The sequence below is a fragment of the Musa acuminata genome, chromosome BXJ3-6, assembly GCF_036884655.1.
Source record: "Musa acuminata AAA Group cultivar baxijiao chromosome BXJ3-6, Cavendish_Baxijiao_AAA, whole genome shotgun sequence".
NCBI lineage: Eukaryota > Viridiplantae > Streptophyta > Magnoliopsida > Zingiberales > Musaceae > Musa > Musa acuminata.
Genome location: NC_088354.1, coordinates 34,385,001 through 34,409,357, shown reverse-complemented (window position 1 = coordinate 34,409,357; position 24,357 = coordinate 34,385,001). Strand labels below are relative to the sequence as shown.

At 37.4% G+C, this 24,357-nt stretch overlaps 2 protein-coding genes across 7 annotated transcripts in view; both read right to left on the bottom strand.

The window, feature by feature from the left end:
• Positions 1–1,269: 1,269 nt before the first annotated feature.
• Positions 1,270–21,089, bottom strand: LOC103989200 (tobamovirus multiplication protein 1). 6 transcript variants are annotated; one of them, XM_009407992.3, is made up of 13 exons: positions 15,004–15,619; positions 13,117–13,167; positions 12,543–12,576; positions 10,996–11,082; positions 10,806–10,857; positions 9,349–9,526; positions 9,124–9,219; positions 7,614–7,674; positions 4,767–4,831; positions 4,117–4,191; positions 3,941–4,022; positions 2,378–2,550; positions 1,270–1,827 (listed from the first exon to the last, which is right to left on the bottom strand). In XM_009407992.3, exons 1-13 carry the CDS (start codon positions 15,112–15,114, stop codon positions 1,804–1,806), a joined length of 1,089 nt encoding a protein of 362 aa, XP_009406267.2. In that variant the 5' UTR covers positions 15,115–15,619; the 3' UTR covers positions 1,270–1,803. The 6 variants fall into 6 exon arrangements, 1 of the variants encoding a protein (XP_009406267.2); XR_010497418.1 differs by lacking the exons at positions 1,270–1,827; positions 2,378–2,550; positions 3,941–4,022; ... (7 more) ...; positions 12,543–12,576; positions 13,117–13,167 and adding exons at positions 13,204–14,925; positions 16,156–16,182; positions 16,258–16,315; ... (2 more) ...; positions 17,255–17,325; positions 18,466–21,089 and having other exon boundaries at positions 15,004–15,652; XR_010497419.1 differs by lacking the exons at positions 1,270–1,827; positions 2,378–2,550; positions 3,941–4,022; ... (7 more) ...; positions 12,543–12,576; positions 13,117–13,167 and adding exons at positions 13,204–14,925; positions 16,156–16,182; positions 16,258–16,315; ... (2 more) ...; positions 17,271–17,325; positions 18,466–21,089 and having other exon boundaries at positions 15,004–15,652.
• Positions 21,090–24,016: 2,927 nt separating this feature from the next.
• LOC103989199 (large ribosomal subunit protein eL20) overlaps positions 24,017–24,357 on the bottom strand; it is a 1,958-nt gene continuing 1,617 nt past the window's right edge. Inside the window, exon 4 of the mRNA XM_009407990.3 lies at positions 24,017–24,357. This exon is cut by the window's right edge and continues 193 nt beyond it. Coding sequence (XP_009406265.1) covers positions 24,209–24,357 — 149 coding nt within the window. The 3' untranslated portion in view covers positions 24,017–24,208.

Genomic DNA, 24,357 nt, shown 5'->3' with positions numbered 1-24,357 from the left:
CCATTATCATCAAGAATCTGACCCCATTTATACCGTAACCCATCAATATATATATATATATATATATATGAAAAATTGTAATTCTATGCGTGCCGTCTTCGTTCTGTTCCGTTAACGCAATGAAATGAGATGTTCCTGCAAAAAACAGGCTGCAAAATTTGCAATCGATGACGAGCTTTAGAAGTATTCTACAAGAGACGATCAAAGGTACAGCAACTTTCAAGTCATACGGAGATGCTTTTCTCATCATTATACTGGCAATCTATGAGCATCGATGGCATTGCGGCTTCCCTATCTGAAGATATCACGAGATCATCATGAGATTCTTGATCGGAAAATGACCAGCGATCTATAATGGACGGTCGTCGTCGTCATCCCCACTCCCGAATCGAGCTTTAGATACCGAGGAGAACACGCATCTCCGTCGACCGAGCTCTTACCGACATAGCCACGCGAGAATCGTTGAAGAAACTTTTGTTGTTGTAGGTAGATTTTGCGATCTTTATGTGGAACAATACTTAGATTGTGTCAAGATACGATAAATGATAAGATTGGCAGTGGTCCCCACGCAAGGAACGAAGAATTTGCACGCTTTTAATATGGTGGGAAAATGACCTCTCTGGGCGGTCACTTGAGATTTATGTGGGATACGGACATCTGAGTTCGTTTCTAAGATTTCATGTTGTTGTGGTCCACTGAGTGTTTTCGATGGTCATTCACAAGTTTACTAGAGGAAGCATTTCCCGACATAAGTAGGTCTACTACATCTACTTCAACGATTGCCTCCTTTAGCCACCAATTGCAACCCCACTTAGTGATACGCACAAATCTTAGGGAACGGAAAGATGAAGGCCTGATTTGTAATTCCATGTTATCAAGACAGTTAATATTCCAAGAACCAATATCTCTGCCTTGTAAAAATACCTTACCAGCCATAAAATCACGTTAACAATAACAGAGCTAATATTTCTTTTTGCACATTTATTAGGAGACTGATTTCAAGAAAACACAACTATTGTTGTTTGATAAGCTAACAACAATGCAAGCGTAGGTAATGGATGCCATAAGCAAGACTCCATCTTACATTATCTTACAAGAACAATAAGCTTAACAATGAAAGAAGTACTCACCTGCAGTTTCTCTGTCTTGTTACCTTAACCAGTTGATACATCTCTCTCGACTGGCCTTGGACATCATTATATAGGATGGTGTTCTACAAGTCTGAAATGTCCCAGTAATTCTTAAGCTTGTCTTTTTCTAAAATAAAAATAAAATTAAACAAAATTTATAAAAGAAAAACCAACACAGCCATTGCTACTCTTCCGGCCGAAATTATTACATGGAAATGTCATGATCACTTATAAAGCTAAGTCTAACATATCCGCAGCAGGAAAGATTGGGCCTGTAACTACTACGGATGCTCAAAGTCGTCAAATTTGGTTAAGGATGAAAGTAAAACAAGTAACAAGACATCACTGCTATTATATATGATTGGATCAGAGAGAGATAGGACCGAACACCACTTGCCTGCACTGCAATGACCTTACAGACTATATACATTTTGACTCTGCTAAACCTAGTGCTGTTGATCATCATATCATCTGGTAAATAAGTTTGTCATGGGTTGGGAGTGTTTCATTAGGCCATCCAAACTCGTTGATCTAGCCAAGCCCAAGCAGAAATGGTTTGCTCGAATGGTCGACTCGCAACAGCCACCACTGTAACACTGGCTCCACAGATGGAAGCCCGTGTATGGAATTGTCCCCTGTTTAGACTTACATAGAATTCACGGGCAAATACACCCTAGATGGGGCTTGCTTTAAGACCCTGCAGCAGAAAGTGTAGAGGTTGTATGTATCTTCAGAATCAGTGGTAGGGGGAACGTACACAATACAAACAGCAGGGCAATTGCCATTTTGGAAAATAGTCAAATTGGTATTCAAAATGCATTACATGAACCAAAATATTGTCAAGGAGAAAGAGAAAACAGTGGATGGAAACAAAGTGAAAAGTAAATGAAATATTTTGACAGCTATCAACGTCAAACTTCTCAGTGTCAGATGCATGTCATGTTAGTATAAAAATGCATCCAACTATGATAGATTAGCAAGAAATTATTGGTTTTAATAATGTTTTCATCATATGACATGGTCAACTGGACATCTAAATATTTTTTTCAGACACCAGGTTTGAAATTTTAGATTCGTTGAAGAGTTAGATATCTAGAGGATACCTTTGCTTCAGTGAAGAGATTTAAAGCTAATGTGTATTCTGCATTGCTACTGAACCAGTGTGAACTTTGGAAATGCAAAGTAGTTACTCATTAACAGCTCGAAAAAAGAAGGGAAAGGAAAAGTTTCAAAATTTGTGATTTCACCTTATTCTGAGAGGATGCCACACTAGCCCTCCACTGCGGATTTTGAGTAGGTGTACTTCTTTCTCTGATAAAAGTTACTATGGTGGATGGTGCTGGTCTATCACTATCAGCTACAAGACGAGGAGGCATTTCTCTCATAATCCATAACACAAAACCTGATGGTACTGATGAGCCTGACATAATTTGTATAGAATGAGCTTTTGCAGGATAAATAACTAGACAAATGCAGAAAGAAAATGGAACATGCATGACATGCAGAAAGAAAATGTACACAGGCAAGTGAAATAAGTTGATGAAGCAGTAGTGCTCTCCCAGGACTCATAGCACCAAGATTCATAAACAAAATGGCAAAGGAAATCACGAGGAAAAGCAATCTATAATCTTTGCAGATATTTAGGTGAAGTTCAGATATGACACAATCTCAGATTTTATGCAGAAATCAGTAGAGTAGGGCAACTACACCTTCCGTAAGTGAGTGGAATGTGAGGTGAAACATCAGAAGCTATTATCAATCTATAACCTATGGAGATATTTAGGTGAAGTTTAGATATGACATATACATCAGATTTTGTGAAGAAATCGGTAGAATGAATAAACCTCAGTGACCCGAGTGCAATGTGAGGTGAAACATCAGAAGGTATCGTCAAAGGTATCTCAAAATAAAATCTTAAATAATCAGAAAAAGATAATTCTCACCTCATTTCGAGGAATGCTGTAAGTCCATAAGGTCTGCTCCAGAGCATCTCAGTATGTAGATAAAAAGGTCTGCTCTAAAGCATCTCATAGTGTTGAAACTTGAAAGATCTCTAGATGTTCTATTAAGTCGATAAAATATAAAGCCGCAAGGTACACTGGTTTAAAAGGTTAATTATCACTTTTATGCATCCCATATCCCATAGATATTGACCAACAATACAAAAGCAATGGTTTTGGGAATAGATCCTCAACTATATCATTTTTTTTACGAACCAATGCTGATTTCTAGTTGTCAATTTGTCCAATAAGAATCCCTCTTGACAGCATTTAGGTGGAATGACTCATTAGTTCGATATCAAGAAGACATGAGAATTATATAGTATTAAAGAGATTTGAGCCCTTAACTGATTAACATTTAGATGGGAAATAAACCTAGCAGAATGATAGATGGATCAGTTATCTCAATGATAATCAAAAAAACTTATATGCACTTTTTTTTGAGCTAGACTGCATGACAAATTATCAAGATTTCATCTCTTCGATGATTTGAAATATGCTATTTCTGATGATCTATAAAGATACAGAAACACCCCACTAAAGCACACAAAAACTATCCTAGTCAACACTCAAAAATTGTGTTTCTTTAGTAAACTAATACTTTATCATGTGAAAGATAAAGTGACTCAAGAAAACAGAAATACTTGGAATGTTCAAATTATCTGATAGTTAAATTCATAGCAAGAAACAAAATACTTCTGGCACTACATATGTGAAGATGATGTGTATAGAGCATGTGCTTGTGCAACTAACAATTTCACTTGTATTCAAGCCATAAATCTTCAGCCATAATGCTTATAATTGGCATACCTATAAAATAATAGAGAAATATAAAAGCAGAACTGCTTAAGCAGTCTGAAGGAGCCAAATGCCAATACGACAGAACCTGCAACTGCAAAGAAATATGGAAATCATAATGTAACTGACAGATGGCACTTGATGCTAACTAAAGCAAAAGAACAACTTTGCAAGAAACAGCAACATACTGGAATATTAGTAACAAGAGATAGCACAGCAGATGATGTGAAACATATAACAGTGACAGCTGCCAAACTTGCAACCTGCACATAGCATCAAGCATGGGATATGTTCAGCAGCTTGTCAAGAATATAACTAGCATAACTTAAGCATGGATAGAAGTATATTGTACTAGTGTCAGGTATGGAAAAGCAATGCAAGTATTGAAGCTGATTTGAAAAACATGGAATGACATTAAATTTCATTAAAGTTAACAATTCATAATGCAATCTATAGTTCATAATTCATAGTACGAACTTTGATCATTAACCTAGTACTAAGACATCCAGAAGAAGCAAAAGTTAATCCTCCGAAAGCACATTTTAATTTATCTCTTGAGATGTATTCAACATATTTGGAACACCAACTGATATATTCTAATCATTTTTCTTTACATATTTCACTTTGAAGATGTTACATTAGCCCAAGTTCATGGGTCCATGATGAACTGATTCTATAGGATGAAGCCATTATGTAGATTAACACTCATTACTTATCAGATGACATGAAAAGCAAATTACCTTATATCCCGTGAGAAATAAAAGTCAATAGACAGAAATATTATAAACCAAAAAATGTAAAGATTCAGGTTAAAGGAAAATTTTTTCCAAATAGATACCTTCCACATTTCAGTTGATGCCATTTCAGAGCGTACATTGCTCATCTTTGAGAACAGCAGCACCCCTTAACATGATTAATTCACAAACATGTTAATTCACAAACAAATTTTCGGTATGCACACAAGTGGCTCAGCTAAATTACCAAACTGTCATTGCAATTAATAATGGGGTTCATCAGGACATTCACTAGACAGATCTTTTACTTTTTTGACCAGAATAAGTTTTTTTACTGAAAACTACCAAAACAACAAGCCAATTTAATATTTTTGGATGGTGGTGAATAGTCAAATAATTTTAGTCATCATCATAAATAGTTGGCATAATAGGTGCATGATGCAACCCAGCAAAAAATTTCCAGAAACTTGACATTTGAGACACATGACATTAGAGTTGAAACACATTCAATCTTCCTTGATCTCATAAGTTATGCTCTAACATTAACATACTGAAAGAACTTAAAATTTTGAATGGAACTGCTTCTTTGATAAAGTGGCACGAATGACAAGAGAATAGCATTAAGCTGACAAAAGTAGGCTCCATCATTTTCTCTAGCTAAAGTAACAAACAAAGGAGCACTGGCTTTTTGTCACCTGCACTTTAAGGGGACAAAATATTGTGGCGATATAATTTTGCTGACTTTAAGAAACATCATCTCACTTTAAATTGGATTAGCACAAGTCATCAATCATAACTACTTTGTTCTATCAAAGGGAAACAAGTATTCAATAGGCAATTAGAGAAAGGTAAATTCCATACAGAAGGGCAAAGTAAAGTCCTTTTATCATTTGCAGGCTGCCTTTCATCTTCTGGAAAAGATAGGTTAAGGCATTCTGATATCGAAGCACACCAATTTTTAGTCCCTTACTTCAAAGAAAATCAAGAAATTTATATAATTCAATGACATCGAATTTCTAAGCACTGGACACTGAAAGAAAAAAAACAAAGTTTTAAATCTTGATGGGACAATATAGATAAAGCTGCATCGTTCACAACTGATTGAACAGTGGGCTAATAGAAAGGAAATGATACTGTAGAAAGTGCTCCTATTCTTTAATGAAATCCTCCAATGATTTGCAGGTTACAAGTTACATTTTGTATCATGGATGTCAACAAGAATAAGTTAATCAGTAAACTAATTCAAGTTCTAGTAGACGATGACAAAAATTCTAGCCAATGACAAAATTTCTAGCCGAAAAATCTCACGAGCACATAAGACGATGAGAATTTTCAGCCGATCAAATGAAGACAAAGAGCATGAGTCATCTGCATTTGCAGAAAGAACTAACAGAAACAAGCAACACACCTTTGAGTAGGGATGGTGGAAATCAATCTTATGTGGCTCAAGAAAAGATGAGAAAAGAATTGACTCAAAAAGTCCTGTGATAGGCAGTACATAGCATTCAGACATGACTGGAATGCGCACAAGAGAAAGTAGCATGTCCACCGTGACAGCTTGCACAGAATTTTTTTTCTTCTTCTCAAGTACAATTAAGTATCCCAATGAACTCTACCAGCAAAATGTGGGCATGCGTTCATGCCTCTTAAAATCAATCAATCAACTAGGGTAGGGAAAGCATTTAATTCAAAATTTTAACCACAGTGACCTTCACAACTAGTGTCCATGATGTCTTTTAGACAGCACAGGATGTGTCTAAATTTTTTGAAACCTGCATCACAATCAGGTGTTGCATCCATTAGTCTTTTAGACAGCTATGGATGTGTCTAAATTTTTAAAACTTGCATCACAATCAAGGGTTGCAGGAAAACCCACTACACTTGCCAAACTTGCTTCCCCCTCCTCCTCCCTAACAGATGAATGAATACACACCTAATAGGGAGAATTTTACAAGTCTGGGTCTATGGCTCCCATCTTCACTTGCTACACCATTGAGTCCTCGCCTTTACTGCATTAAAGACCTTCCTGTAAGACCTCTTTAGAACAACTATGGATGTAAGAATTGTACCTTCAGCAATATGATGTTTAGATAAACACAGGAAACCATCCAATTTACTCTTGGAAACACCAATCTTCAGAGACGAAATTTGACAACTTACATTGAATACCAAAAGCAAGTAGGTTAATTGATACTTCTTTCTTTCCAACAGTGTATCTTTATCTATTATATGCCCCGTCCTCATTGATCTTAAGTATCCATAAATTCTACCTCTTGAGAAAACTGTTGATGACAGTTTTCCATCAAATACTTTCACAAGCATATAGACACAGATTTGTCAAGTATCAACCAAACATGTAGCAGACTGGCCATCGAAATATCCACCAAATGCTTTCTCTTGAATCATCATACATAATGCAGACTTCACAACACCTACACAGTTAATCAGAACTCCACTTGATCAATAATTCCATTCACCAATCAAATCCCTCCTTGCACTATTGAATCATAGCCATCAATCAGTACCTTCATTGGATCATCCATAAGCATAGCAATTGACAACTGTCAAGGTGCAACTACTGATGTCCATACCCTTTTTATGTTGCAAATTTTTAGAAAAAATAGGTTATGACTTGTGTTTAGATTGCATTTTTGGCTGTAAATCTTTGATTTTCAAGTGCCTTGTAAAAGAAAATCTTACAAGTCTGATTCATTGCATAGGTTACAGGCATGTGCCTTGACTTTGGATCTGAACCATTCATGTTCTGGAAGACAAATGAAGAATGCCAGTACAAGCATCATGGTTCATTACTTTCAAATTTATGATAATGGTAATATAGGAAGCTTAAAGTTACACTCTATACATGTTTCCATGCTTGCAAGGTACTAAAAGAACCAAATTTCACCAAACCATTAAACTAGTCAATAGCAAACAAATCAAAAAATGCTTACCGTAGCATGCCAAAACACCGCCTAGAAGGAGCATAGCTACCGAAAAAATATACAGATAAACCTGCAAAATAAATAAATAAAAATCGGTGCAATAGACTAAACATTTACTGAGGACTACAAAACGAAGATATAGAAAAGCAAATAGTAACTTGTGTTGAAACTAAAATTTCATTCATCTACCTAGTTATCAGAGAGCATTAAATGATATATCCACTTGGTTTGTCCAATTACCAAACTGGAATCCTGCCTGCAAATTCTAATGGAGGTGCCAAGTCAATTTGCACCTATATACATATACGTATACTCCAGTATGTGAATATCTGGAGAAGGAACATGGCCTTGAAATTAGGCCATAAGGCCTAGCAAAAAGGGCATCCTAGACAAAGGTTTGTAATTTTGCATCGTACCGGTGTTTCGAGCTTTGCTTGGTACGGTACGATACAGGTATACCGAGTGGTACGCCAGGATGCACTACTCGATATATATATATATATATATATATATATATATGTATATATATGTATATATATGTATATGTATGTATATATATATATATGTATGTATATATATATATGTATATATATATATATACAAATATACATATATATACATATATACATATATACATATATATATACATATATACATATATATATATATATATATATATATAATTTTTTTAAAAAAGGAGGCGTACGCTACCTCGGCGATGTCACCTCCTTTTCTTCTCGTCATGTCAGACGAGGAGAAGACTAGTCTTCTCCTTATCTGCGACGTTCGGCAAAAGAGTCAAAGGCCGCAAAAGCCATCGGCCTTCAGCAAAGGTCGTAGGCGTCTCCAGCCTTCGGTGAAGAACCCAGCAAAGAAGAAGTCGAGTCGTCGCCTCTCCGTTACCTTCTGGATCGGGATCGTCGAGGGAGGGCAACGCCGAATCGTAAAGCGTCAAGGTTCTCCCGATTCTCCCTCTTCTTCTTCCTCTTCTTTGAGCGCCTTCTCCTTCTTCTCCCTCAACGCTTCTTCCCTTGCCACAACCAAGCTGCAGCCATGCTGATACCGCCTAGTAGCGAGCAGTTTGCTTATTGATCTGCTGGCGGACCAATACGGTATCGAGCGGTATTATTTAAAATTAAAATCCTTGTCCTAGACCGTAAATTGGAAACAACAACATATAATAATGTCTATTAAAACCCACAATGTCCATTGAGAAACATCTACACAGCCCATGAAGCTTGTCCATAACCCACAAAAGGAGCACAAGTGCATGTACCTAGGAATTTGCAAAGGGCAAAGGAGATATATGTAAATTTAAGTCAGCAGGCTAAGTTGCTTACTTTGTACAAGTACAAATATGTAAAATAAACTATATAAGAAAATAGGTCAGGCTCTCCATGCTCTGATATATAAGATCCAATTTTTGCAAAAGATAGAGAAAATTGGTCAAATCTAGGCAATATCTGGGTTTTCAACCATAAAGAATTTTTCTGATTGGTTAGAACAGCCAACTACATACCCTAGCCACAAGAGAAGAATCAATAGGATTTTTCCCTCTACCAATCCATATCAAGACAGCAAAAGCAATCATAGAAACGAAAGTCAGGGCAATCACCTGCAAAAGAAAGGTGTAACATAGTTCATTAGTACAATATATGCTATCAAAGTTCAGAATGCAAGATTAAAAAGGTTAACTCCAAGGAAGGCACGAACAGTTTGACATGCTCAACAAACACTTAATTACCAAGATTACAAATTTTTGTCGACTTCCAACATGAACAGATCGAGGAAAGCAACATCTCCTGCAGCTATCAACATGAAGAGGATTTTGTTTATGCTTTCCCTTTTCCAACAAAGCTTCATTACACCCATGTTCATCATCATCTTCTTCTTCATCATTTGCCTGATGGCACAGATCAACCCTGTAAAAGTATTTGTTTTACAGGAACATATGCCAAATTATAAGGTGCAAATGATTTTTCCTTTTTATATGGATGTTAGCACAAGCTTTAACTTATAAATTTTGTTTCAGTATGCTCTTCCATAACAATACTATGTCTTCCTAGAAGGCAGATAAATTATGTGTGTAGCAAAGGTATTAAAGGGATCAGACAATATGCAATCTTTATAATATGATATTATATGCATTTTTGACATACTCAAGTTAAAAAAACATACAAACACAACTGGTATGCATAAGCAAGTCATGGAAAATTAAGAAACATTAAGTAAATCTAAGGACTATATGCAAATGTATCTGACAATGCAACTTATTCTGGTAAAATAAATCAGGTAGTGAAAATACAGTTATTTTTTATAACTTATATAACACATATCAATATCAATCACCATCTCATAGAATGTATTCTGAATCAATAAAAATTGAATCATGCGAGAGATAGTCATAAAAAACGTTAAGATAAGATTTCTGTTTAAGCAACCTCAACATTTAATCTATAACAGATGCATCAGGTACCTAACCGAATCACCATATAAATGATAATCTAAAGCCCTCCAGCAGGTAATTTAACACTTAATACCTGCATAAAGTATTTTAGCATTTTTGCAACATAAATATATGGTGATCAGGGCACACCAAAAGAGTACAGATAATCTCTTAGGACCATCAAATACACTTTTCCTGGAAAATCAAGGTCAAGAATACATGAAGCATGGGCACTTCAAAATGTATTCCATGTTCATGTTGTATCCTCAGACACACACTTCTTGTTGGATATTCTCTAAGATGTTCGGGACATCATGTTCAAAATGTATTTCACTACTGTTGTATTTATTTACCATGTATGTAAAATAAAATCGAGGGACAAGAGCCTGATACAACAATAAAATGTATTTTTAATAAAGTTAGCAACAAGTACATCAAGCCTAGAGCTATACTAAAGTGTCAAAGAAATACATAGCAGTATATCATTAAAAATTATAATAATGAACTTCATTCGCGCTCCTAACAACATGATGTCCCAAGAAAATCATAAAAGGTAAATAGTTTATTATAAAGATAAAATGATCGTTAGACAAAATAGTCAACATATTTTTTGTTGAATATAATCTGATTCTCATAACAAAGAGCATGAAGTATCCCACAGGTAGGTTATCTTTAAGTATTATTAAATTAAATATTTAGATGAAGTGTGAAGCGATTTAGTCAATTATCAGAGATTAATGATATTAGTTACTTACCAGAAAGACACAAGCAGAAGGAATGCAGCTAGAAAGAGAATCTGAGGACAAACTGCAAAATAGATTTTAAAAATTTTAAATATTAGCATCAGTCATGAATTCATAGTTGAATTTGAAGATGAGTAATGGTGAAGTAAATGCATGAAACTTAAACCAAGGTGATAAAGCTCTGTTTTAAAAGTATAGTTACCCATGAGGACAAATCCACAACCATGTGACCAACACTTCCATCCCTCACAAGTAGCAACAAGAGTAGATATGAAGTATGCCAAGTATCCTGCCACAGATTTCACCTAACTCATTCTAATACAACAGTGAAAGTTGTGCAGAATAGCTGATGAAAGATACTAGAAACAATGAACTATTGATATCCTGGAACTAGTGTTTAAAAATAAATAAGAAACTCTAGAACGTCTAGCAGAAAAGAGAAAAAGAAAAGGGAAACTTCATAAAATAGCATAACATAAGAAAATAACCTTCATTCTGAAGAAAATGAGCTGATTTGACACTTAATTATAACATAGAATTCATACCAAGAACATTTAAGGTATAAAGAAAATGAAAATTAACTATTTACATTGAAGTCCATAGGAAAACAATGACTTGCAGCTAGGTAGCTTAGGTGCATGTCATGGAAAAACTAGCATTGTGTGGGCCACCATATTATAAATGTCTTAATCTTAAACTAATTGTGACATTCCAATTATTTCCCAATCAGAATTTATTTGAATCGATGCTTAAGGGAGTGGCATATCTGGAGGGTGTAAATATTTGGATTAATGTACATGCTATATTAAAATTTGGAGGGAAAATATGCTATTTTAGAAACGAAAAGGTTTGCCCAATTTTATCTCAATTACCTCATTTGATCTTATGACTTCAATCCATTTTTATATGACAATTGATTTCTGATTATTGGTGCTAACAACTATTCAAGAAACTGATGCTTCTGGCAGACGCAATCATCATTTATCCTAGGCTTTAAATGGACCAAGCAAGAGGCTCCAATTTACAGCTTTAGTAGACATCGCTTTGTTTATAATGTTTCACTCTATGTAATGAACTTCATTCATGCATCAGCAACTTGTAGTACTTTCTCATAGTAAAAATTATGTCCATATCACTGAAAATACAGCCAGATTTTTCCAGCACAAGACTTACAGCTCAGTGTATGATTTTATAGCTTGTACATAAAAGACAAGTGAAACAAGTCAACAAGTGGAAAGCATCAATCGTAATAACCAATTTTATGTTAAATCACAAAAGTTCATACAAGCCCACAATAAATAGTTGCTGACATCAAGGAACCAGCATGCAAACTCTATTTGCTTTCGTATAAAATTGGCACTACTGATGTTATGCTTACTAATACAACTGTGAGGATAGTAGGGTCTGCCGTACCGAACCGTACCGCCTGGTACGGGCGATACATACCGGTCCGACAGGTTGTCGGTACGCGGACCGTCTGTTACCTGTCCGAGTGCACTGTAGCACTGTAGCAGTACACTGTAGTATTGTAGCAGTACTACAGTACTCGGCACACCTGGGTGTACCGCTCGGTATACCGTACCATACCGGTACCGAGCCCAGATCGAAATACCGATACGATACAGTATTACAAACCTTGGAGGATACTGTAAAATAATTAACATTGAGCTTCACAAACTAAAGAATGAAACCAAATACGATAAAACTACAGTCAAATTCAATATCGTTCTGCCATAATAGGTGGCTCACCTATGTTGGATGAGCCAATCATGATATGGAATATCTGCAACAAATAAGCCATTCAGAAATTTAATTAATGACACACAATAAAACAAAAGAAATCGCCAAGCGATGACACTCACCAATAATGCTTCATGCAAAATTCAGGATAAGTAACACATAAAGGAATAAGAATTGATCCTGATCCATCCTATACAGTAACATATTTGGATTACAGTAGCAAGATGATCAAAGGACCAAGATTCCAGTAGAGGCTAATAAACTCATCAGGGAGAGAAACACTATTTGACATATGTCAGATGGCTACCCAAGAAATTATTTATGTTTGACCACTTTAAAATATAACAATCAAGCAAGGAGTTCAAAAATTGGGGTCATCACAATATGAAATATTTTTAGCTTCTGCTTTTATTTATGTTAGCATCTTAAGAACTATCTTCCAACATAAATGGCTGATATAAAGCAATCAACCATTAGAACAATGGGTGCTACTTCTTTGGATATGCTGATTGCCTTTATATTTAAAACAAAGTAACAAAAAGTAATTGAAAATTGTACAGCCTCGCAGCAGTTCTTCACTTACCTTTTGCCGAGTCCAGCCAAGTTGTCGATTTCGTAAGTGAATTCTCAACAACTGCCGTCAATTGAGAATTAATTAGTAAACAATACAACTGAAGAATGGTTAGTGTAAGAAGACTACAATGAGATAGATCAATATATGCACACACATCTAAATCACTAGGTGGGATAACACAACAAAACTACTATCACTAAAGATTTGGCCAGAGTACAGCTGAAATCTCAGACAACGAATTACCACACGTCAAGTGACCAATAAGAACAAGCATTACTTCGTATCTCCAGATACGTAGATCCCCTAAAACTGGAATGGATAAGAACCAATTCCCTTGTGACTGCTAACGTTAAACTTTTCTCAGTACATTCCCTAGAGTTCTCAGACAAGCCACTCTCTCAGATACTCATCCTTGTGTCCTAATCCCATTATCATAAAATAGTCTACATGATATAGAAAATTACAACATATATAAAATAAAAGAAAAATTAAACTCGAGCCACTTACAGAAACAAAAGAAATTTAAACAATTGAAAAAACACCAAATACTAAGGCATATAAAACTAGTTATTTAGTTATTAGATATTCAGTGAAACACAATATCTAAAATTTTGAATTATATTTATGAAAGCACCACATTACAAAAATGAGCTAAATGCATGCAAGATATAGTAAGCCAGAGCATTAGGAAGCAAGTACAGGAGCAAAGTGAATTAAATTATGACTTGTTGCTAGTGGTTTGAGTCTTTGATGGTCTGCAACTCCATTCCAGTCACTGTTTCCAATTGTACTTTCCCATCCGGGAAGATGACAAGTGATAATGTTCTCAGAAGCAATTAATTAACCTCATAGGTCCTTTAAATTGGCTCATTGAAAACAGCAAGTTCAACTACCAACCAAAATGGCCTAATCCTATACAAACTTACATTTAGTTTTCCTTTGTAGGATATCATATAATTCCAAATCATCTCTTATATGCATATTGAACCAAAAACTTTTGCTTTGAATGCTAATAAGACAACTTTCACTTTGAAGACTAGAAGTGGCTAGAGGCTACAACACCATTTTATGGTTTGGGATCCCACACACTGCAGAAAGCATGGCAGGAAGACTCAAAGTTTCAAAGTCTCTTTTCCACCATCACCTACCTAATCTTGACCTATTCACATTAAAATACCATGTCAGAAATTCTTTGCAATCTACGTGAAGGATGTGCCAAATGTTGTCTGCCAAAAAGGACTAAGTGCAAATCAGCCACATCTGATTGTTAGATCGAACAGTGCAACTGCAAAGACAGGATAATTAACGGCATATACAAAGAAGCATGCCGCAATTGATCTGTTGCAAAGAATACATTGAAAAGCAAAAGTGCCTGTGTATAAAATAATTAAATAGTTTGCAGTCCTAAATTATAAATGATTCCACGTATCTCAAAGCGTTACGATTGATAAGCTTAAAAGATTGGACTATTTTTAAGTACTCAACTGACAAAACAAGCTGCAAACCGATGTGGTTTTGATCTATGATAGGCTCTTCAAGAATCAGGTTGACCATGTACGGTGATCGCTAGTATGGTTTGATCATTAGCTGGACCGGGCATTACCCATTTGATTTGCATGATAAGTACAATTTTTTTCCTCGGTCCATGACAAATTAGCGATTGCCAACGAAGACCTCTTGCACCGCGGAGCGAAGAAGCAATCAAAACACAGGAATCACCACCTCATGTAGAAATCGACTAAAACGGCACTGCGTAGCCGGCGATATTTAACTCCGAGGAAACAGGGAACCTCGACGATGCACATCAAGAACTAGCCACTGGCGATGGAGTGAATTCTTTAAGCTAATAGCGAGAGCAGGAAAGGAAGAGAACTCCAGGACCATAGGGGAACCAACCTGCAAGAACGCGACGACCGCCACGGCCCCATCGACGGCGGCAAGGACCGCCTCGGCCGCTACGACTTCGGTCGGCAGGCACCTCCGTCCCGCCGCCCCCTCGCTCAGCATCTCCCCGCCAGCCCTCGAAACGACTCGATGGGGAGGATTTGCGCCCCCTCGATCGTTTCGCGGGGATTCAAAGAGCAACCTCGGATAAGGGTTTCGGATTTGGAGAAGGGCGGAAGAGAACCGGAGACGAGGAAATTAAACAGGAGCCGGAGCCAACGCACGAGGGTTGGGGACGGATGGAGAGAGCTGTTGCCGACGTTGGATGCGCTCATAGGTGAAACCAACAGAGCAAATTTATTTTTCCCATAGCCGTCGACGATCTACCCCAATCGTACCCATCAATTTAATTGGTAACATATCGGGACACAAACGTGGATCTCCTCAATATCCGCCGTAATCGCGTGGAAGGTATACAAGGCGGGTGCTGCGGATTAGGTAGGAAAGCGTCGCTCAAAGGCAAGGGGGCGGATCCTTTTGACCCATTACGGCGACAGCTGTTCCTGGGGAGGGCGCCCTCGTGAGATGCGTTGGCTCCGCTCCCTACCGGTGCTTCGGGGACCCCTCACCGCCCTCTGGGCTGCTCCCCTCGCCACCACCGCTGCTGATTTTTACAAGGTGAAAATTATTTTTATGATAAATCTCAATTGAATATTAATTAACGTTGATTTTGAATTGCCAATCGAAAAACCCATCATATCTAATAGATATATATATATATATATATATATATATAGATATATATATATATATATATATATATATATATATATATATATGTGTGTGTGTGTGTGATTTGACTTTAGGAAGGATTTGACTTAAAAGTTTATCAAAGCTTAGAGTTAATTCGATTAAATTAGAATATTCCAATTTAAATGGAAGTAAGACATGATGCATCGGTCAACCGAATCGCAATCAAGCTTGTTTTTAGCTGCGAAAGATGCGTGATTTGACGAATTCTTTCTCTAGTTGTGCGGAAGGGCGACATCAGCTTTGACGAATGCTCATATGACACTGAGTTGGGAGAAGATTATGATGATTATATATCTTCAATTATATGATTAAAATTCATCAAAAAAACATGTTAGTGATATAAAAATTTACCTAATTTTCCATTTGTGTAGCCATGACCTGTGATATCATGCAAACAAGACAGTCAAACAAGGATTCAACCAAAGGCTGTACAGAAGAATTAATTGTAGTTACCTCCTCCCTTGCATCCGTGCTGGCCATTCTCTGGCAGGTCTTCAAGTCAATCACAAGCCTGTCAGAGAGACAATAAATGGCAACAAGTAGATTAGAAACATGTTATTACTCGTCGACATGTCTTTAAATTCATGAAAAATTACATCGGAGAATTATGGAAAGAATAATTTCAAATATATAAAATGCAGACTAAATCAATTCGATGAATAATTCCTTCCCCGACCGAATCAATCAAAAGACTAATTCCTTTCATGATTGAATCAATCATTGGAGAGGTTTCTCAAGATTCAGTGTCTACAATTTCAAAATTCACAACACTACGACATGCCAACTGGTAGCTTTGGGAGCGGGAGCTTCAAATTGGTGCTGCCAGTAGCAATAATCACATCAGTTAAAGCATGAATTGATGGCTTAGTTTCATCTGGTAAAAAACATGGGCATCCCAAGATATGGGATACCGGTAATTGTGCTTAGTTTCACCTTTGGGGGATTTAAAGATGATCACAAGATAGGCTTGGACATGGAGATTTCATACAATAAATTGGAGTCACATTACCTGAGTGGACAACAGCAAGGATTCTCTAGTGCAGCACCCATTAGAATTTTGCTCGCTGAATCTATCGATCATAGATGTCTGCCATTTGAGTGATTGCAACTCCATATCTTTGTAGTGCTCGAGGTTCTCCCAATAACTTTTCTTGAATGACTGTTCAGAAATCTGAGTCATTAGGGATATCAAATGCAAAGCATAAGCAAGAAAACTCAAGTGTTGGATATTGATGATATCACATGAATGACAGAGTTGCTTACATCAAGTGCCATTCAAACCTGTCCATGTCAGCTTGCTATCCCAAGATCATGAAAGCAGCTTTACCATGCATAAGCATTCATTTGTGCAGACAATTCTGGAGCACTGTCAGAAATTAATGGTGGCTATCAGTGCAACATAGGAATTTGGAAGATGTGGCTAAGAACAAGAGAGCTGATTATTACTCACAAACTAGTAGGCTTACAATATACGATTCACAATTTCTTCCACATCCAATTCCATGTTTTCCACCTGCAATTCTTATATCATGAATGTAAAGTGAAATAAATTGCAAAGGCAAACGCTGCATTTACGTACTCAAACGACTAAAATTCATGAAGGTGACAAACTTCTGTGTGTCAGCAGTCATAGCACTCGCATAAAAGTTTGTTGCAGTTAAATTTGCAATATGACAGGAAGATCTAATTAATCTAAGTCATCGGAAAAATGAAAGATAACCTTTAGCATGCTATAACATTTGTAATGAAATGCAGCAGGCAGACACTAAAACAAATGAAAAAGGAACCCCCTAGGTGAGGTGGTGCTAACTTGCGGCGTCTAGCGTCATTTCACAGCTGGAAAGAGCCAAAACTTATTTCCACTAGGGAAGAGGACTCTACTATCAAAAAAATAAGAAATCATGTTGCAATGCCAACATTATCCGCTGCCTGGCACTCTACTCATTCCTAAATTCTCCTAACAAGCTCCTAGGATTCAACCTCCAAAAAGATTGCCAGCTAAGAACATTACCTTTCCAAATGAAGCTCCAAAGGTTAGAGGAGCACATGGTCACCCGTAAAGCAAAATATGCGGAAGGTGCGAAAGAAAAAACAAGTAGAACATAAGTAGGTTCTTGATCAGTTTTTCATCTTACCTAAAAAACAATTTCTGGTTTTGAACTGTGAACAAAGAAATCCTTCCAACTTGACACAAAATTAGAGAAGCTCACAGAAAACTCCTATTTTCCTTTAGTTGTATTAAAGAGAACATTGGTGAGCCATGAGCTACTTAGAAGCTTTAGGAATTTTCTGAGGTCTCTATATACAAATAATAATCTAACAGACAGCATGAGACTGAGGAACTGTGCGTTAAGGAGTCAATGAAAATTACTATGCCTGATAATATCTATAAGATTCAACTAGCATTGAACATGGGGGTTCATTTAGGTCATAAGTTAAATTTGGCAAAAAAATTTGAAAGTAAACTGTCCCAGCATGTTTAAAGGTAAATTTGGCAAAATGATATACAGATCCATCATGCATAATTTGTGCCTGAATGTTTCATATGTACCTTCCAGTCTTGGCACCTATAAAGCAAGATTTCAACTCTATATGTTTCATATGTCATCATATAAGTGTATTATATCATAATGAATTTTCTCAGTTGAACAAATCAAATACCTTTTCTAGAGCAGCTCACTGCTTATCACTTTATGAGGCGAGTAGCTATATACGTTAATTTTTTCCAGTGTCTCTATTGCCCGGATCTTTTGGAACATCTACATCATCCAACCTCACTACGAATGATATAAGCATGTCCAGATTTGTCCATCCAACATTATCTATAGTGTGGCAAAAAGCCAAGAGCCCATACTCCGGTGTGTGGCCTTTTCCCTTAAATAAAACATGTCACAGTAAATCAAAAGCCAATAATGCAGAATCTACTGCACAGCCTTCTTCAATCATGTTACCATAAAGGCTATTCAACAATTCATGGATGCAATCCTTCAGATGGCTGCAAGAGTCACCAGACAGAAATGTGCGAGTTTGGTTCCTTATTTCAATCAGGCTGCATCCTGGTTCCTTCAGAAGCTTCTTTTGCTTCATTAATACTCTCACTTCAGCAACATCTTTCCACATTCTTGATGCTGCAAAAGTTTCGGCCAATGAAACAAGAGCAGAGCTGTCATCTGGTTCCAGAAGAATAATTTGATCAGCTGCTCTTTTAGCAATCACAGGATCTCCATGCATTTTGCTAGCTCCTAGCAATGCTCCCCAGATAACTGCATCTGGTTCTATTGGCATATTTCTGATAAGAGATTCGGCCTCTTTCAGGTAACCAGCTCGACCAAGAAGATCTACCATACATGCATAGTGCTCCCTAGTGGGACTGACACCATGATCTTTCTCCATCCCTTCAAAGTACTCCAGGCCCTTGCTAACCTCTCCCAGATAACTGCATGCAGAAAGTAAGCTTATGAATGTGACATGATTAGGTGTCACTTCTGATATCTGCATCTGCTGATAGAAGCCAAGGACTCTATCTCCTTGTCCATTTTGTGAATACCCAGTCAACAATGCATTCCAAGATATCATGTCGGGATGTGTCATAATTCCAAAAGACCTTTCTGCTTCACTAAGAGCTCCACATTTTCCATAGGCAGTGATCAATGCATTACCCACTCCTAGGTCAGATTCATATCCCCTTCTCACAGTTCTGCAGTGGATTGCCCTGGCCTGCTCTAGAGCTCCAATGCTCGCACAAACACTGAGCGCACAGTTATAGGAGAAAAGGTCAGGTTTGACATCTGATTGTTCCATGTTATAAAAGAACATCAGAGGAGTTGGGTGTCTCATCCTGCCTGTAGTGTTGATCTCCATGTTTCTACAAATTTGCAGGTACCCAAACATCATTGTGTTCCATGATATTAGGTTCTTACTAGGCATCCTATAAAAAATGCCATGAGCTGCATCTATATCACCATCAGAAATATAAGCAGATAGCATCGCTGTCCATGAGACCACATCACAACAAAACATCATGTCAAATATTAAACGAGCATCTCCGACTTTTGCTTGCTCTCCATACATCGTTATCAAAGAATTGGCCACCGAAATTTCCGATTGAAGACCTTCTTTCACCACATACCCATGAAACTTTTTGCCACTTCTTGCATATTGGAGATTTGAGCACCCACTTATGAGGCTCGTGAGGGTAAAGCAATTTGGTTTCATGCCATCATTCATCATATCGACAAAAAGAATGAAAGCTTTTTGTTGCATATCATTATGCACGTAACCAGCAATCATGACATTCCAAGATATCACATTTCTCTCCATCATTCCTGTAAAGATCGACTCCGCCTCCAAAATCTTCCCGTTCTGAGCATATGCCCCCAATAAGATAGACCATGAGACAACATTATGCTCTTTAGTATCATCAAAAGCTCTCTGAACATCTTGTAAACCACCACATTTGGCATACATATCCATCAGTGTACACCCAACAAGGACATTCCTAATCCATCCCAGTTTGACTAAGCTGCAGTGGATTCCCTCGCCATATTCCAAATGTTGTAAGCTAGCACAAGCCTTCAGCACCGCCACAAATGTCAACCCATTGGGAGGTTCTCCTAGCATCTTCATCCTACAGAACAATTCCAACGCCATCTCATCATGCTTTTCTCTCTGACAAGCATTGATCGTCGAGTTCCAGGAAACTGCATTTCTGATAGGCATCTTATCGAAGAAATCCATGGCCTTCTCTAAACTGCCATTCAGTGCATAGCCAGAAACCATACCGGTCCACGTGTACACATCTCTCACAGGCATGCTGTCAAACACCTTCTCTGCATCACTCACCCTATCGCACTTTAAGTAAAGATTAACAAGCGAATTGCTCGCCGCCACATCCATGGGTAGATTCTTCTTGACCACGAAAGCATGAATCTGTCTCCCTTCTTCCAACGCATTGAGATTGGCGGATAGTGACAACAGATTGGAGAGTGCGAACTCGTCCGGATCAAGATTCATAGTCTGGAACCGTTTAAAGAGACGTAGACCTTCCCCGCGGAGGCCATTAAGGGCGTCGCCAGCAATCGAGGAGTTCAAGCAGCACGGATCTTGATGGTCCTTGACGCCATCCAAGATGTGGCGGGCCTTGGCGGTTCGACCTGCTCGGCGCAGGGGAGCGACAATGAATCTTGCCGTGGGCGGATTCGGGTGGGGCATTTCGTCGAGCAGGTCTGCGGCATCGGCAAAAGATGAACTTAATCTGCGTCAATGAGGATATCTCCTCTGACACGAAGAACCCGACATGTCATTCTTTGTGAAACTAATAATATCATCCGTGGGATGCACACACTATGCGGTTAGATCAACGTAAAAGGAATTTATAGAGGAGTTGACTCTCTGACAACATGTTCAAAACAGTAGACGTCCAACAGGCCCAGCATACTAAAACCTTTAGAATGCTAATTCAAGTTAATCTGTGTTTATTTCCAGGGTGCACAAAAGAGTCGAGCTCAGAGAACAGATTAAATGTAAAACGAAAAGAGGGAAAACATCCCAAGCTTATTTCTATGACAGCGATGAAATCAATTGCTAATTGAGCTCTGGACCACTTCCAGCAAGAACAAAGCCAAGATCATCCAAGTCTCCTCCTCAACCATCATCATCAGTCATATCATCCATCAACTCTGTTCACCTTTTCTTTCTTTCGGGCCAAGATCCCGTCTCTCGGCATAAACAGAACAGTGCCTCGGCGGGTTCCGCCGTTGATGTCATCAATTCGACTCTCATAATTGTTTGTTTTCAAGGCATTGCGAGAAGAATCTGTGTTTTCTAAACATAGAGCACGCAATGTAATCAAATACACAATGAAACAGAAAAGAACAAGAAGACATGTTATATGTCACAGATGTGGAAACCATTGGAACAATTGCCAATATACTTTGACATGTTATATGAGTGCTAAATAAACCGAAAGCTAAGGATATCCACAATCGAACACACAGATCACCATTAACAAGCAACAGCAGGTTAAAGAGGATGGAAAACCACTGAAGACAGAGGAACAGAGAAAGAGAGAAGCACAGACAAACAAAAGGGATACTCATATGCAACATTTAAGGCTTGAAATTTGCAAATAGGCAGTCTTAAAATATGAGAGACTAATCATATATTTGTCAATTAAATGTGAACTGCGTGAACTATATGAGACAATAGCAACTTGATGTAAATTAACAGACAAGAAAAGATAAAGCAGATAACTAAATGTAGGCAGGCCAGTTTGCCATTAACCATCAAGAAGGTAAATGGAACACAAACACCAGCAATGCCAAGAGATTTGGGCAACAGGGAAAAAAAGGATACCCAAAGAACTTGAGAACCTCGGCAAAGTTGCCATCTAGCAACACTTCTGGGCTTATAAACCAGGATAAGAAAGGACTTTAAGTTGATGGTTAAATGTTGGCAGGTGAGTTTAACCATCAACCATCAAGAAGGTAAATGGAACACAAACACCAGCAATGCCGATAAATTTAGGCAACAGGGAAAAAAAGGATACCCAAAGAACTTGGTAACCTCGGCAAAGTTGCCATTTAGTAACACTTTTGGGCTTATAAACCAGGATAAGAGAAGACTAAGAGTTGAAGGTTAAATGTCGGCAGCTGAGTTTACCATTAACCATCAAGAAGGTAAATGGAATACAACAACCAGCAATGCCATGAGATTTGGGCAACAGGGAAAAAAAGGATACCGGAAGAACTTGGTAACCTCGGCAAAGTTGCCGTCTAGCAACACTTTTGGGCTTATAAATTAATCAAATTACCAGGATAACAAAAGACTAAGTTGACAATTAGATCTAAGAAGCTAAGTTTCTCATTAACCAACAAGAAGGTAAAGGGAACACAAACACCAGACATGCTGAGAGATCTGGGCAACAGGAAAAAGAAGGAAATGGAAATCAACTTGGTAACATCAGCAATGTTGCCATCTAGCAACACTTTCAGGCTTTTAGAAGAGGTTAATTCACCTCCTAAGAGATCAATAATTGGATTTTCCAATCAAAGCTCCCGTAAATCAAACTCTTCAAGTTCCAACATTTCCAATGATCAAAAGGCATACCAAAAAATTTGAGCAAAACCAATCTTAGTTATGAATAGAACTATGGATTAAATATTCTGGAACAAAATAACAAAAGTGGGAAGCATTTGCAACAAGGAGAAAAAAAAAAGTGACTAACAATGTGGCAAAATTCACTAAGTTTATATCTGAGAACCATCTTATAACTGCATTTATTTTGTTGGTACATCAGAGTCACATTTGTTCACACACACAAAAACATGAAGTGGGTTCAGAGCATTGACTGAATAATGCAATCAGATATTCTAAATGCTTTATTTCCATCAGCACAGATTAACAAAGAAACAGATCTATGAGAACCCATAACAATATCCAAAAAAAATTTGTTTTCAATATATGCCCGTGTTAAGCTCATACAGCACAACCCACTTAGGCATAAGGCCATGTGAAAGATTGACAAAATCTAACAATTAAACAAGCTCCTTACCCATGATTTTTCAAAAGCCACTCAAGCCAAAACTTGTCAACTTCTACAAATGTCAATATCCATCTAGCCATCAGAGATGCAGTTGCTTAATTGCCAGTGGGAAATATGACTTTACATACTTTCTTGAAAAAACATCAAAAACTAGAATATTTAAGACAACACATATTACAAAAAGATTGTAGTAGAGATACATAGGAAATGCATACATGTGGAAGCTAATTATAGAACATAGACTATAGAATTGACATGCAATCTCAATAAAGAAATTGTCTAAAATATATACTACAAGTTTGTGTAGCAACTCATGTCCTAGAAGCTATGCCAATACATATGGACATGAATCATGGTACTACAGAGGAAACAAACGGAAAAAACATACAGAAAACATGCAGGATGAGATAAGGTGCCTGAACAAATTATTTTCAGATAACTAGCTCAAAGAGAAAACGCAGGATGAACCTACAACATTAAGCTTGCTCCTTTGAAATTTAGGTAGCTTAGGCTTGAGTTATGAAAACAGCCTTTCTACTTCATGGGGTGAGGCTGCTTTACATTAATGCTCAGACAGGAGCCTCATGCATCAGGTTCAGTGTAGTGCACATGACCAGCAAAACTAATGAACCTCAAGCCTCAGCTTTTGCATAAACCACCAAATATGTCTTACAAACTAAGACATAATCCTCCAAAGACAATACACTGAAATATGTTCAATAGCACACGGAAAATCGTATGCAGTGTTTAATGAACAATGTTTTTTGTTTGAAAAACAAAACTACATGAGCTTTGACCTCATTATAATTTCTACATCTTGTTACTGATTGAGCTCCAAAAATAGGCAATTCTGAATAAGAATTACATAAACAAGTTTGGCCTTGACGCCTTGTACGTGGTTTTCAGCTTCCTGCTTGGAGGTCTAACCTTCTTAAACACTAGAGGAAACTTGATTTTGGAATCATGAAACTGCTTAGTGCTCTCCCTCTTGCAAAGCTTAGAAGGTATTG